The sequence below is a fragment of the Nerophis lumbriciformis genome, linkage group LG11 (genome assembly GCF_033978685.3).
Source record: "Nerophis lumbriciformis linkage group LG11, RoL_Nlum_v2.1, whole genome shotgun sequence".
NCBI lineage: Eukaryota > Metazoa > Chordata > Actinopteri > Syngnathiformes > Syngnathidae > Nerophis > Nerophis lumbriciformis.
Window position 1 is genome coordinate 21968129 of NC_084558.2, and position 14512 is coordinate 21982640.

The 14512-nt window shown below is 37.4% G+C and overlaps 1 protein-coding gene across 1 annotated transcript in view; it reads left to right on the forward strand.

Moving 5' to 3' along the window:
- fasn (fatty acid synthase) overlaps positions 1-14512 on the forward strand; it is an 88042-nt gene that overhangs the window by 20381 nt on the left and 53149 nt on the right. The window contains exons 2-6 of the mRNA XM_061967060.2: positions 5407-5542; positions 9248-9400; positions 10033-10206; positions 10309-10509; positions 10834-10956. Of these exons, the coding sequence (XP_061823044.1) occupies positions 5416-5542; positions 9248-9400; positions 10033-10206; positions 10309-10509; positions 10834-10956 (778 nt within the window). The 5' untranslated portion in view covers positions 5407-5415. The remainder of the gene's footprint in view (positions 1-5406; positions 5543-9247; positions 9401-10032; positions 10207-10308; positions 10510-10833; positions 10957-14512) is intronic.

The following is a 14512-nucleotide window of genomic DNA, read 5'->3' on the forward strand; positions in this document are numbered from 1 at the left end:
CAGTCTGATAGTTTATATATCAATGATGAAATCTTAACATTGCAACACATGCCAATACGGCCGGGGTAGCTTACTAAAGTGCAATTTTAAATTTTGCGCGAAATATCCTGCTGAAAACGTCTCGGAATGATGACATCAGCGCGTGACGTCTCGGATTGTAGAGGACATTTTGGGACAGCATGGTGGCCAGCTATTAAGTCGTCTGTTTTCATCGCAAAATTCCACACTATCCTGGACATCTGTGTTGGTGAATCTTTTGCAATTTGTTCAATGAACAATGGAGACAGCAAAGAAGAAAGCTGTAGGTGGGAAGCGGTGTATAGTGGCCGACTTCAGCAACACAAACACGGCCGGTGTTTCATTGTTTACATTCCCGAAAGATGACAGTCAAGCTTTACCATTGGCCTGTGGAGAACTGGGACAACAGACACTCTTACCAGGAGGACTTTGAGTTGGATACGCAGACGCGGTACCGTGAGTACGCATGCAGTTGCGGCTTCCAAACATTTCATCGCTTGCCCGTACGTGCGTACCGCTATGTGCATGTCACGTACGTAAATTTGGGGACTTTGGGTAAATATATGTGCTGTATGAACTTTGGGGAGGCGAACGGTACTTTGGGCTGTGGGATTGAGTGTGTTGTGCAGGTGTTTGAGTTGTATTGGCGGGTTATATGGTAGGGAGGGGGGAGGGGTTGGTTATGCAGGATTAATTTGTGGCATATTAAATATAAGCCTGGTTGTGTTGTGGCTAATAGAGTATATATATGTCTTGTGTTTATTTACTGTTTTAGTCATTCCCAGCTGAATATCAGGTCCCACCCGCCTCTCACAGCATCTTCCCTATCTGAATCGCTCCCACTGCCCTCTAGTCCTTCACTCTCACTTTCCTCATCCACGAATCTTTCATCCTCGCTCAAATTAATGGGGAAATCGTCGCTTTCTCGGTCCGAATCGCTCTTGCTGCTGGTGGCCATGATTGTAAACAATGTGCGGATGTGAGGAGCTCCACAACCTGTGACGTCACGCTACTCGTCTGCTACTTCCGGTACAGGCAAGGCTTTTTTATCAGCGACCATAAGTTGCGAACTTTATCGTCGATGTTCTCTACTAAATCCTTTCAGCAAAAATATGGCAATATCGCGAAATGATCAAGTATGACACAGAATGGACCTGCTATCCCTGTTTAAATAAGAAAATCGCATTTCAGTAGGCCTTTAAATAAAATATCAAGCAAACACTTAAATAATATTAATGAACAGAGTTACCAGAAACAAGGTAACTAAAATGGTTTAAATGTAAATGTAGGTGTGTAATGTAAATACATTTGATATCGAAATTACTACATAACTTCAGTTTGTTTTTAATTATTATTTTGGTACAAATATTTGTGCTGTCTGAGAGTGATCTGTGATCACTTTTACACAGATTTTTTATCAAATAACCCAGCTCACCATTTTGGATCCCAGAACAATGTGATTACGTTAGCCTTTTTGGGCAAATAACATTACCTAAAGGGTGCATTTGGGTTGCTTTTTGGTTCCATATTGGTGCCAACGGCGAGCATTACTTGAACTTTAACAACCCCCACAAACACACACACACACCATGACGACAATGCCAGGTGAAGTATAAATGATAAAACATTAGATATTATGACTATGTGAAAGTTTGACGCTTACCTTGTTTGCTTTCCTGACAACTTCATTAAAGTTTTGTAATCAATCAGAAATATTAAGCAACTAAAATGCACCAAACATAGGGAAGTGTGGCTCTTTAATGGATTCGTAAATGTGTAATTTTAAATTATATATACCGGTACGTGTTTTATAATGTCCACAAAGTTCAATGAGCAGGATGTGTGTTATGTGTGACCGTGTGTTGACTTTATTTGTTGGTTATAGTTAATTGACACCATGAGTGGGGAAAGTTGTTTGGATTGGGTATATAAATTAATCCTGTGCACCCAGTTGTAGAAATCAAATTTGTAGTCGTTGGCTAGTTATTCCATCAACTTCTAATGGGAGTGGTAAAATCTGTGCAATATCACACTAAATACATTTTGCAGTGGTATAAATCTAGACAAAAACACACTGAGGGCCAATCTTGTTAAACTTGTGATGTCTCTCGGGCCGCAATTTTGGACACCCCTGAAATAGTATCAAAACAATGTAAATAAACAACTAATCTTGGGGGGCCCCTTACTGGACGCGGGGCTCTAAGCAGCTGCTTAGTTCGCTTATGCTTTGGGCCGGCTCTGGCTGTTACTATCGTTTGGCTATAATCAAAAATGAGGATCACAGTATTTACACGTGTCTTCTTCCCTCCTTTTTTAAATGTTAAGTGCAACCTCTTAATGGAGCATAATCACCAACAAAATATATGCCAACTTGTTTCAACCTTTTCTCATTTCTAAATTGTACAGTAATTTAAAGTTACTTCGTTTTGACTTTTTCTAGCTTGCTTTTACCCTCTGCTTCAATTGAGTAATGTATGGTAGTCCATCCTTTCGACCAGCAACATAAGCAGGTACTGACAGTGCACTGCATTTTATACCTCAAAAGACCACGTGTACTGTAAATATGGAAGTGAGCAAATTGAGACATAACCTGAGCCTCGGACGCTTTTGGAAAGATAATTAATCATTTAGAGCAGGGGTGTCAAACACGTTTTCATTGAGGGCCACATCGCAGTTATGGTTGCCCTAAGAGGGCCGCTTGCTACAGTGAGTAATATATGAACATAAATGTATAACGATTCAGCTCATGTATTACACCACTGCCTATGCATTTAATCATTACGTATATTTTTTACGTACTAGGTAAAAAAAAAAATTCTGTAGACTGGCGTAGTACTTACGGTGTTTTTTAATAGCATATTACTGTGAATGTATTAATGGTCACACAACAAATTATGGTTGTTGTTGTTCTTACATTGTGTTATTATTGTAAAAAACAGTATTACTTTTTTTTAGCGGCCAGATTTTTTTGGGAGTTTTTTTTTACCCTAGAATTTTTTGTTGAGTTTAAAATGTTCAACTTAATGGATAACTTGCTTTGCTTACATCAATCTGATACATACTTTTATTTTAACAAAACAAGTTTGTAATGTATGATATTTGTTACATAATTAGGAAACATTCATTATTATTAGAAATTATAACTGCTTTCCTACCTAAAACGTACCATTACATTATTATTATTACCAACATTTTTATTACAAATTTATACATAAGTCAAGTAGACATTATTTATTTTAATTTTATGAAAAACATTAACTGTAAAAATGTAAATGTGTATTAATATAATATTTGTTACATTATTAGATAATATTGAATAAAATATATGCAATTGCATTTAGTACATGTATTTTTTCTGTCAAAACATATATACATTTAGTAAGAAAAGATAAAATACTTTATTGATGCATATTATTTTCAGGCTTTCGCAGGCCACATAAAATGATGTGGCGAGCCATATTTGGCCCCCAGGCCTTAAGTTTGACATTTGAGCATTGGGGCTGATGTTTCAACTTTTGGATTCAGCAGTCATGTTTTGTCGTGAGAGAACTAAAAAAAAAACATTAATATTTAATCAGGGATGTTTAAAACAACAGCCGGTTGACTTAAATCCAGAGGAGAGTAGCCATCTACTCTAAGCATTGGTTGTTGAGAGCACCTGCTGACACAGAAAAGCTTCGCCCAGAAACAGGGAACAAAGAGGAAGACACACACACAAACACGTGCACGCACGCACACACATTACATCATTTGTACATTCGTCTCCATCGACTACATTGTCCACTGTTATTGTTCGTTCAGGCGTATTTACTGGGTCTCCTCATTCCCAAACCTGCCAGTCAATGCCGACATGATTACACATGCTTTTCTACAAAAGCATATTTACAGTGAATGAATACATTGTTTGCTTTTGTCTTTTGGTATGTTAAAAATATCTTTCCTCTCTTCTCTGGTTGCATTAATGTCTTCCGACTATACCAAATAACAGCAAACAGGAAATCATATCTGAATATGTTTATGATTTATAATTATCCTATACTGTATGTGAAAACTAACAGTTTTAGTTTCCACTTAATATATACCCTTTAGAACAGGACTACTGGTATTTAGTTTGTGGTCATTCCTTGAATATATTGATCTTAGACATTGTTTAATTCTACCTGAATCAAATTCTACAGTATATGATATGGTAGAGTTATTTGCAGGCGTCTTTGCAGGAATTCTAAACACGGTTGTGGCAATGCTTTTGTTTGAGGTGGCTGATAAGGTTTGATGTGTTGAAGCATAATATTTTAAATGTTTGGAGAAAAGTTGGTGCAAATAGCATTTGAATAGTCTTCCTCTGAAACAGTGAGGAAGTCCCACATAAACACTCAATGTTTGTTTACAGTGAGCACATGTAGTAGAGCAGGAGCACTTGATTTGCTCACTCTAACCCACCTACAGCACAACAAGGGTAATCTTGCCTCATTCGATTAAATTATATTTGTTTTATTTTTCTGAGCCATTCTTTTAACGTTATATAAATGACGCCATAATTCCTCATAACTGCCTATTTATTGTGCACCCTTACAAGTAACCATTAAAGTCTCACCTTTATTTTGATACCAAGATCATCCATTGAGACCTTGTTGATGCAGAGAAAATGGGTATTTTAGGATATTTCTTTTTCCAGCAAGCCTTTCAAGCACAGAGTTTAGGAGGTTAAGTCTAAACACTTATTTTTTTGCATTAGACAAAAATAGAAATCTACTGTTTTTACTTCCCAAAAGCATAAAACATAAATACAATGTCAAATACACCAATCCTACAAACCTTTTTGTTCCTTTCATACCAAGAACATCCAAGATCTATTTAAATGCAGTGAAAACCCGTATTTTTTTACATTTTGGAAACATGGTTTAGGTGACGGAAGACGGAAGAGGTTAACTGTACTGAGGGAAGAAACTTGTTTATCTGTTGGATCATTTAGCAGAATGTCATGGAGAATGACGGGCAGTTCTACTAATGTATTGTGACTGAAATGGTGAAAACAAATTCCTGTATGTGCGTCTTTATCCAGATCCTCATCAAAATGTATTTGTTCATTAATCACTGGTCTACCTGACACAAAGCTGTGTGTGAATGATGTATCGTTGTTGTATTTTTGTTTGACTGCTGTATAAAAGGCTATTATAACAACAGAACTAGGTATGGCTTAAGACTGTTATAGAAATGCAATATGAAAACTTCACTGACTGGTTGATCAGTGACACCAGTGACAGTGCATCATTAGTAGAGTACTTTTACACCCAGTCAGATCAGTTTATGACATATTTCTGTAATTCATCAATTCTGAATTTTAACTACCTTTCTTGTTGCTGACACTTTTCCCTTTGTTGTTTACAGTAACCCAAAATGGATGACATAGTCATTACAGGTATATCGGGCCGTTTACCTGAGTCCAACAACCTGGAGGAATTCTGGGAGAACCTCATTAATGGAGTGGACATGGTGACGGAGGATGACCGCAGGTGGACACCAGGTGAGTACATAGTTTATTTAACAAATACTGAATTTGAATTTGGGATAACAATATCCTGTCATTGTAAAATAGTTACTTCACATAAACTGTGTCTATGCAACAGTACTTTTCTATCAATGCAGTAAGTGCCCCTGCACCTGATTATGCCTTTGATTATTTTTAGCACAGGCCTTAAATGTACTCTATTAAATGTATATGTTGTACACAGTAAAAAAAGACATCTGCACAATTTACGGTACAGCTGTGAAATCACCGTAAAAATAGTCACGATGTGTCGGACATTACGGTATGTTGATGTTGAATCCGTTAATTTTACAGTTGGTAACTTTTTGCTTACGGTAAATTACTATATAAAATGTTTTTTATTGTTAATCTGTTTACAAAAAACCTATAGAATTTACGGTAAAATAATTCACCGTAAAACAAATTAGAGCCAATTTTAGTGTTGCCCAGGTGCATGTCTTTGGAGGTGCGAGGAAGCCAGCGTACCGGAGAGAACCCACGCAGTCACGGGGAAAACATGCAAAGTCCACACCGAAAGACCCCTATCCCGGGACTCGAACCCAGGACCTCCTCACTGTGAGGCACGAGCGTTAACCATGCATTTCCGTGCTGCCCTGTCACCAATACTAGTATCTGCAAAATGCATGTGTTTCCGAGACATGTGAGGGTTTTAACTTGAAAGTATTTGTACAACCTTTCACTGGACAACTCACAACACGGCCTTTCGCATCACGCTCCTTCAAGTGAGCTATTGGGACGGTATAGCTCGGTTGGTAGAGCGGCCGTGCCAGCAACTTGAGGGTTGCAAGTTCGATCCCCGCTTCCGCCATCCTAGTCACTGCCGTTGTGTCCTTGGGCAAGACACTTTACCCACCTGCTCCCAGTGCCACCCACACTGGTTTAAATGTAACTTAGATATTGGGTTTCACAATGTAAAGCGCTTTGAGTCACTTGAGAAAAAGCGCTAAATAAATGTAATTCACTTTATTAAACATTTGCCATGAATTGTTTTACGTGGACCCCGACTTAAACATGTTGAAAAACGTATTCGGGTGTTACCATTTAGTGGTCAATTGTACGGAATATGTACTGTACTGTGCAATCTACTAATAAAAGTTTCAATCAATCAATCAATCAATCAATCAATCAATCAATCAAAAGCCTTAAATGCTCTGTATCTTTTAAATAGATGCTTGCAACGAGTTCCAGCCCACCAAAACACACAGCATGGTTAATTTCGATTTGAAGCACATAGACATAACCCCTCAATGTCTAAAATGACTTGCTACAAAAAACAAGTTAGCCAAATATTAACTCGGCTAATGCTTTAACACAAACCCCGAAACAATTAAGGTATGCTGTAAATATGAATGTACAATCTGCAAAATCTTAAATTTAGACATAATACCGTAAATGTATTGTAGTATTTGCATGCTTGTGAGATTACAGTATTTGCCTAAATGCATTGTACATGTTTTCATTATTCTCACAATAAAGTCAAGGGTTTTCTATGTATTATAACCATAGTAATTTAGGGTAATTTACTGTTTCTTGGTTTGCAGGAATCCACAGCATTTATAGTGTTTCACTGTTGCTATTCAACAATTGCTTGCTGTAGTTTTCACGGTCATTTTTTACAGTGTAGGGTTTTTCTAATGACCTCAGTTCTATGAAATCTTGGGTACCTTTGGAAAAAATTATAATTAGATATGATTGTTTGTGAGGAAGGAATCGCTCCTTAGGCACAACTTAATTTAGTTGTTTTACAGAAATCCACACTACTCAGTCTTTGATAGGATGGTTTTTCACATACCCTGTACTGTATATCTTGTGGATTTATGTATTTTTTAGTCATCTTGCTGTCAAAGTGTGATCAATGTAAGCAATAAAATTGTGATAAGATATGACATTATCTGTCACATTGATAAGATGAAACACGTTTCAAGCTGTCACTTCAGATCATGTATGTTGTAAAACATTTATGACTTGGTTTATTTGGAGTGTAATAATGATTAGAGGTGTCCAAACTTCTTCCAGTTAAGGGCTGCTTACAGAAACAATGAAGGATACAATTTGTACTATAAGGATGCTATGCTAAACCATCTTAACAAAACAAAGACAAAGCAAATTTGTATAATATCTAATAATGCATCTAAATAATAATTAATTCATTTTATTTTATTTACTATTCTGAGGAACAATAAAAAGAACATCTTGCCTGTTGTACATATTACTGGTAAAACTAAATGTTTTTTTGGGTTGTTTTTTTTTTAGCTTTTTTAAGCACAAATATATAGAAATCATAACTTTTTTCTATATTTATCTTATATTACCAAAAAAAACAATATGTTTCGGTTTTTGTGGATTGAGGGAATTTGATCCCAAAGCAAAATGTGTCTAAAGTACTTGGTGGAGAAATCCTAGTTGGCAAACACAGAGGTCAGATGTGTCTTGGAGTTGGTCACAAGGGATTTTTATCAGAGAAACAACCTCAAAGCATAATGTTTCTGTCTCTGTTTGACAGTATGGATGGTGTTATTCGGCTAATTTTAAAGTCCAGTTGATGCCAAATAGTCAAATTTCAGTCTCATCTGACCACATGACATTCTTTCAAAGCTTGTCTGAATCTTTCTTAGGGGGTTAGTTGACTATTTAGTTTTCCCCTTGTCATCATTCTTACAGCCAGACAATTTGTTTATTTAATACAGCATTCAATAATAAGCTAATTAAATACTACACACAAATTCATATTTATATATATTTTTTTATTTTAAATACGTTCAAGCTAAACTGAGTAGTGCGGCCGTCAAAACTTGTTTGTGTTGCTGAAAGTGTGCTGAAAGCTAGCCTCTATCTCCTTTATCAATTCGCAACTGATGTGTATTACTGGTCTTGTCATCCTCGTCCGGACAGAGGGATGACACGGCAGTGCGGCTGGATCAAAAGAGACGTCGGCGACGCTTTACTGAACCAAAAGTTGCTTTATTACAAGCCAGCGTCATTTTACAGGACTACAGTTCCTGTAGGAGGTCAAGTCAAAAATGAGGCACTCCTAACTTGGAGTTTTATATTCCTCATTCCTGTCTCTGTGTGTGTGCTAGGTCAGGAGAGCGCCTCCTGACCATAAAGGGGATGTTTGTGTGTGTAAGTGTCTGGAAAGACAACAGATGCCGGTCGTAACTTAAATGTTGGCATTAAACTAAACATGTAGTCTCTTCTCACGGATAGGGCATACCAAGGTCCGATTTTATTTCCTTTTCTTCCGCGAGAACTAATCCAATCCACACACAAATGTCAATACTAAAGGGCCCTATGTTATTATATGTCCAAACTGAAATACCTATTAGTTAAACTGGTGGTTTGTTTTCTCCAAGATGAATATAAACATTCACCATATGCAAAACATAATATGAGTTAATTAATTCACTTCACAACAATATGTTGGATTTATGTTAATAAGACATTTATACTTCAGGGGAAAATGGGAATTGAAGTATACCCCCCCTTAAAGATTTATTTTATGGTCTTCACTCTTTTGCCGGTTTGATGGTGTTGTGTGGTGGTGTAAATCGAATTACACTCTTTTCTAACAGTAGTTTCAATAATACCGTATAAGCTGCATATTCGACATGCTCCTTTAATACTCCTTCAAATCGTCACACTTTTAATTGCTTTTCCTTATCCTGCTATATTTTTCTCCAGGTCTGTACGGTCTCCCGAAGAGAAACGGTAAACTGAAGGACATCAGCCACTTTGATGCAGCTTTCTTTGGAGTCCATCCTAAACAAGCTAACACCATGGACCCTCAGCTCCGTGTCATGTTGGAGGTCGCCTACGAGGCCATTGTAGATGCAGGTAAGGACCCTGCTAAGTGTATAATCAGAAGTATAAAATGGTGTCATAAAAGTTGTTTGTTAGCTGGAACGTGTAACTTAAAAGCAAATATACAGTGGTAACTCAACTTACGAGTACATTAACTTATGAGTAATTTGAGATCTGAGCGGTCGTTTAGCTTTTTGTTATGCTTTAAGTTGCGATCATACCTGAATTAGCACCATTTTTACCACTGGTTAAAGTAGAATTTGATTAGACAGTTGTCAGGCGTATTTGACCGCTACTAAGAGATTGACATCCTGCCTTCCAACCATCAAAACTAAGAAAGCTAGTGCGCAGTTGCAATGAGCGGGGCTGATTTTGAGATAAGAGTGTTCTGAGTTACAAGCTTGACCGTGGAACAAATCTTGTTCTTAAGTTGAAGTACCAGTGCAGTCTGGTTAAAGGAGGTTATTGGTCAATGTATGAGTTTGGCTTCGACAGTTTCAGTCTAGGTCAGAACTGACACTTAAAATATACTTAAATCAACACCGAAGTCACTAACATTTTCCACAGAACACATTAATGTGTCATAACCATAAAACGTAACGCACAACATCATAACACGAGTACCGCCTGACTCTTAATTATGACCTGAATGTGTTGTTTCACAGGACTAAACCCAACAACTCTACGTGGCAGCAAGACAGGTGTCTACATAGGAGTGAGTGGCTCGGAGGCTGGTGAGGCTTTCAGCAGAGACCCAGAGGAGCTTCTTGGTTACAGCATGACTGGCTGCCAGCGTGCCATGTTGGCCAACAGACTTTCCTACTTCTTTGACTTCAATGGTACACACGCAGCTTGCAGAGACAAATTGCTGTATTCTTGGATGCTGACATGGACACATCCTGATGTCCTCACTGTCTGCAACAATGTCTTTCCTGCTGCAGGCCCCAGCACAGCTATAGACACAGCCTGCTCATCCAGCCTGCTGGCATTAGAAAATGCCTTCCACGCCATCCGCATGGGCCAATGTGATGCTGCTCTGGTCGGGGGAGTCAATCTGCTCCTTAAACCGAACACCTCAGTGCAGTTCATGAAACTTGGCATGCTCAGTCCTGAAGGGACCTGCAAGTCGTTTGATTCTAAAGGTACAAGAACATTTTGTTGAAACAGTTTATTTTGTATGCTAGCGCATTCCTCCCACCACCAAAGACACGTACCTGGGGATAGGCTGATTGGCAAAACTAAATGGTCCCTAGTGTGTGAATGTGAGTGTGAATGTTATGTCTATCTGTGTTGACCCTGCGATGAAGTGACCACTTGTCCAGGGTGTACCCCGCCTTCCACCCGAGCGCAGCTGGGATAGGCTCCAGCTCCCACCTTGCGACCCCAAAAGTAACAAACGGTTGAACATTGATGGATGGATGCATTAATCTTCACAAAACTGATATTCTTCTAATTTTTTTGGCAAGGAAATGGATACTGTCGCTCTGAGGCAGCAGTGGCTGTGTTGCTGACGAAGCGGTCGGCTGCAAGGAGAGTTTATGCCACTGTGTTGAACGCTGGCAGCAACACAGACGGATACAAAGAACAGGGTGAGGAGGCAGCACTGCCACTGCAGCACAAAACCCTAATGTTTGCTTTCATGGTTTGCCTGACTTCATTCTTACAAAGGGTGAAATTAGAACAGAGCCTCCCCTTTTTTTGTTATCTTTATTGTTTTGGTCAGGTCAGGGGTGTCCAAACATTTGCTAGCGATGGCAATATTTTTAATGTTCAATACAGAAAAATCAAAGGTTGTGGGGGCCATTTTGACAGATGGATTTTGCACAATAAACATGCTAAAACTAATCTAATGTTGATGAATACTGTACAGTATAATCTAAGATATCTGAACAAACATCAACATTTTAGCTTTGCGTTATATAGTTGACAAAGAAAAATTGTGTAATCTATCTTTCCAATTAATAATTAATTGATTTTATTTTAACAAAATACAGAGAACCATTAGAACGTGTTGGACACCCCTAATGTGGTTCATTAGTGCGGCTTTCTATACCTAATAGTTAAAATAATTATAGTCAGTCTAATTAAATTCACTCTAATGTATTGTAATGTAATCTTATTATATTAGAAATATTTCTAGTTGAACCACAAGTTACAGCGCAATGAGCGCATATTGACAATGGAATTACATCAATCTTCAATATAAAGGATCTGGAAATGTTTTCTTCACTACATAGAGGAACAATCCAGCAGCAACAATAATGTTGACAATAGATTATCAAAATTATTCCACCAGCAGAACCGCATATGTAAATTTTACAATATCATACAGGTCTGCCATTTTAGGTGTCTCACGATTTGATTCAATTACAAATAAATGATTACATATATAATATGATTATTATAATTGCACCGACAATTGCATGATTAATTTTGATGCATCTTTTTACCCCTTATCTTTTATTTATATCAGACCAAACGATCCAACACATTTCCCACAATATTTTCAGTTCATTATGAGACTGTGGAGGTACATAAACCTAGCTAGCTAGAGATATTGGCCCCAAAATCATTTAACAAGTACAGGAACCGCTAGCTAGCTTGAGTGGAAGTTATACAGTAACAAGCAATTATACCTCTATTAAACTTATATACCACAGATCAAATATATTTACCCCAGTAATATCATCAAAACTTACCTGACTGGATGAAGTCCTTGTGCTCAAATACTAGTGTGGCCTCAATAGCCCTGCTGTAGTGTGTAGCATGCTGGGAATTATCTGTGCATGTGATGGAGGAATGCACAGTGCTGGGTTGAAATTCAACTGAATTTGCATTAAATCAGGTTGTTTCAGCTAATAATCATGCTGCAAGATCTAGCATGTTGCATTCAATATTTATTCCCATTTATTTCCCATTAATTCCCGTCAATTCCCATGGAAAGTTTCCAACTTTGAATATTCCCGGAATTTTGCAACCCCAGCTGAAACACATTTTGTTGTACTTTTTAAGTGCAATGGCAATAAAGTTCTATTCTATTTAGGGTTGTACGGTAAACATGTACTAGTAAAGTACTGTGGTACTAATTAATCAAAAATGGTTCTATAATCCCTTTGAAAAATGCCGGTTCCCTTTTTTATTTGTATTTTTATTTTTTCTTTGCGGCCATTATGGCGCACCGTCGTCACATAGTGACATTGATGATTTTACAAGCAAAAGAACATGTTAGGCAACACATAATTACGGAGTACTTACAAGCAGACACGGTGTATCGACAGAAAAGGTGGAATGGACACATTTTGGTTTAAAAATTTAACAATAAAGGTTATAACACTGAAACACCGCTCAGCAACAGGTGCTTTAAAAAATGGCTAGCTAGCGGCTAACGTCCATCCGCAGTCAGCATTGTTTTAGCTACTTCTAAATCACTAATCCTCGCCTCCATGGCGACAAATAAAGTATGTTTCTTACAAGTATCATCCCTGCAGGACGAGGAATAGCTAAACATGCTTCACTGGACACCGTAGGTGGATACAATAGCTCATTGGCGTCACCGCTAACAAAAGCTACAGCTCTTCAATGTACGGTAAACAAATGCCATGGGTGGACCTACACCTGACATCCACTGTAATGTTACTAAGTACAAGAGCATATTTAGTCAATACTACAATGATTACATCGATATTTTTTGTAGTCACAAAATCTTTTGAAGTATATATTATGTTTATACACTCAGGAAATATGTCCCTGGACACATGAGGACTTTAAATACGACCAATGTATGATCCTGTAAATAGTTGGTATCGGATCAATACCCAAATTTGTAGTACCATCCAAAACTAATGTAAAGTATCCAAACAACAGAAGAATAAGTGATTATTAAATTTTAACAGAAGTGTAGATAGAACATGTTAAAACAGAAAATAACCAGATATTAACAGTAAATGAACACGTAGATTAATAATAATTTTTTTTACCGCTTGTCCTTCATAATTTTGACAAAATAATAGAATGGCAAATGACACAATATGTTACTGCATACGTCAGCAGCCAAACTAGGAGCCTTGTTTACTTACTTACTATTAAAAGACAGGTTGTCTATTATGTTCACAATTTTATTTAAGGACAAAATTGTTCTTCGATTTGTAAGATTTTTTGTTAAAAAAAAGCCATTAATGCCATTTTGTGTGGTCCCTTTTATTCGGAAAAGTATCAAAATACATTTTGGTACCGGTAGCAAAATATTGGTATCAGGACAACACTATTTATATGCTATAAAGTGTATTACATTAAAAATAAGAGTATTTTATTAAATGGTTGCTGTTTTCAAACAGTTTGATATTTGCAAGTTTAAAGGGAAACTGCACTTTTTTGGGAATTTTGTTTGTTGTTCACAATCATTATGAAAAACATGACGGATGGATTTTTTTTAATGCATTCTAAATATTAAATACATTTGATCAAAAGTCCGCTTACAATGGAGTCTATGAGAGCCGTTCAATTCTGCCTTTAGAGCCCCTAAAAACATCCACACACATCCATTAGGGTTTTATAGACATCATGTAAGTATAAATGTAATGTAGTAACGGGCACATATATAATAACATTTCATATTTACCTATTTTGATCATTTTAAACATACGCGGCGCATTAATTTCAAAAACGATTCACAACGTTTGCTTTTTTTTTCCTTCACTGATTTCTGCTCACTGCAGACTTCATGAGAGTCAACAAACATAATAAAACATCACTTACTGTACAATGTCTGCTGTCATTAGAATGTCGACTGCTAGGATGTTTATATATTCCCATTTAGATGAAGAATGACTCGTAATCCTCACAAAGAAACTGGGTGGAGGGTGGGGGAAGCGCTTTTTGTGTCGTCCTCGCCAATTCCAAGTCGGAAACGGCTGTCAGTGTCCCAACTTGTTGGATTATATTCTCAGCCATCCATTTTTCAGGTGAGAGGCATGATTTATGATCTAGTATAAATTTACAGGGAGCAAGGAGGCGAGGAAGCAGCAGACCACTCGATGATGTAAACATAGGCACACAGGAAGTGATCGCGGCGCCGCTCTAGATAGTTTGTCTGCGTTAGCGTTTATAATGATAATATCACTAATACTTGGTTAATGTTCAAGTCAT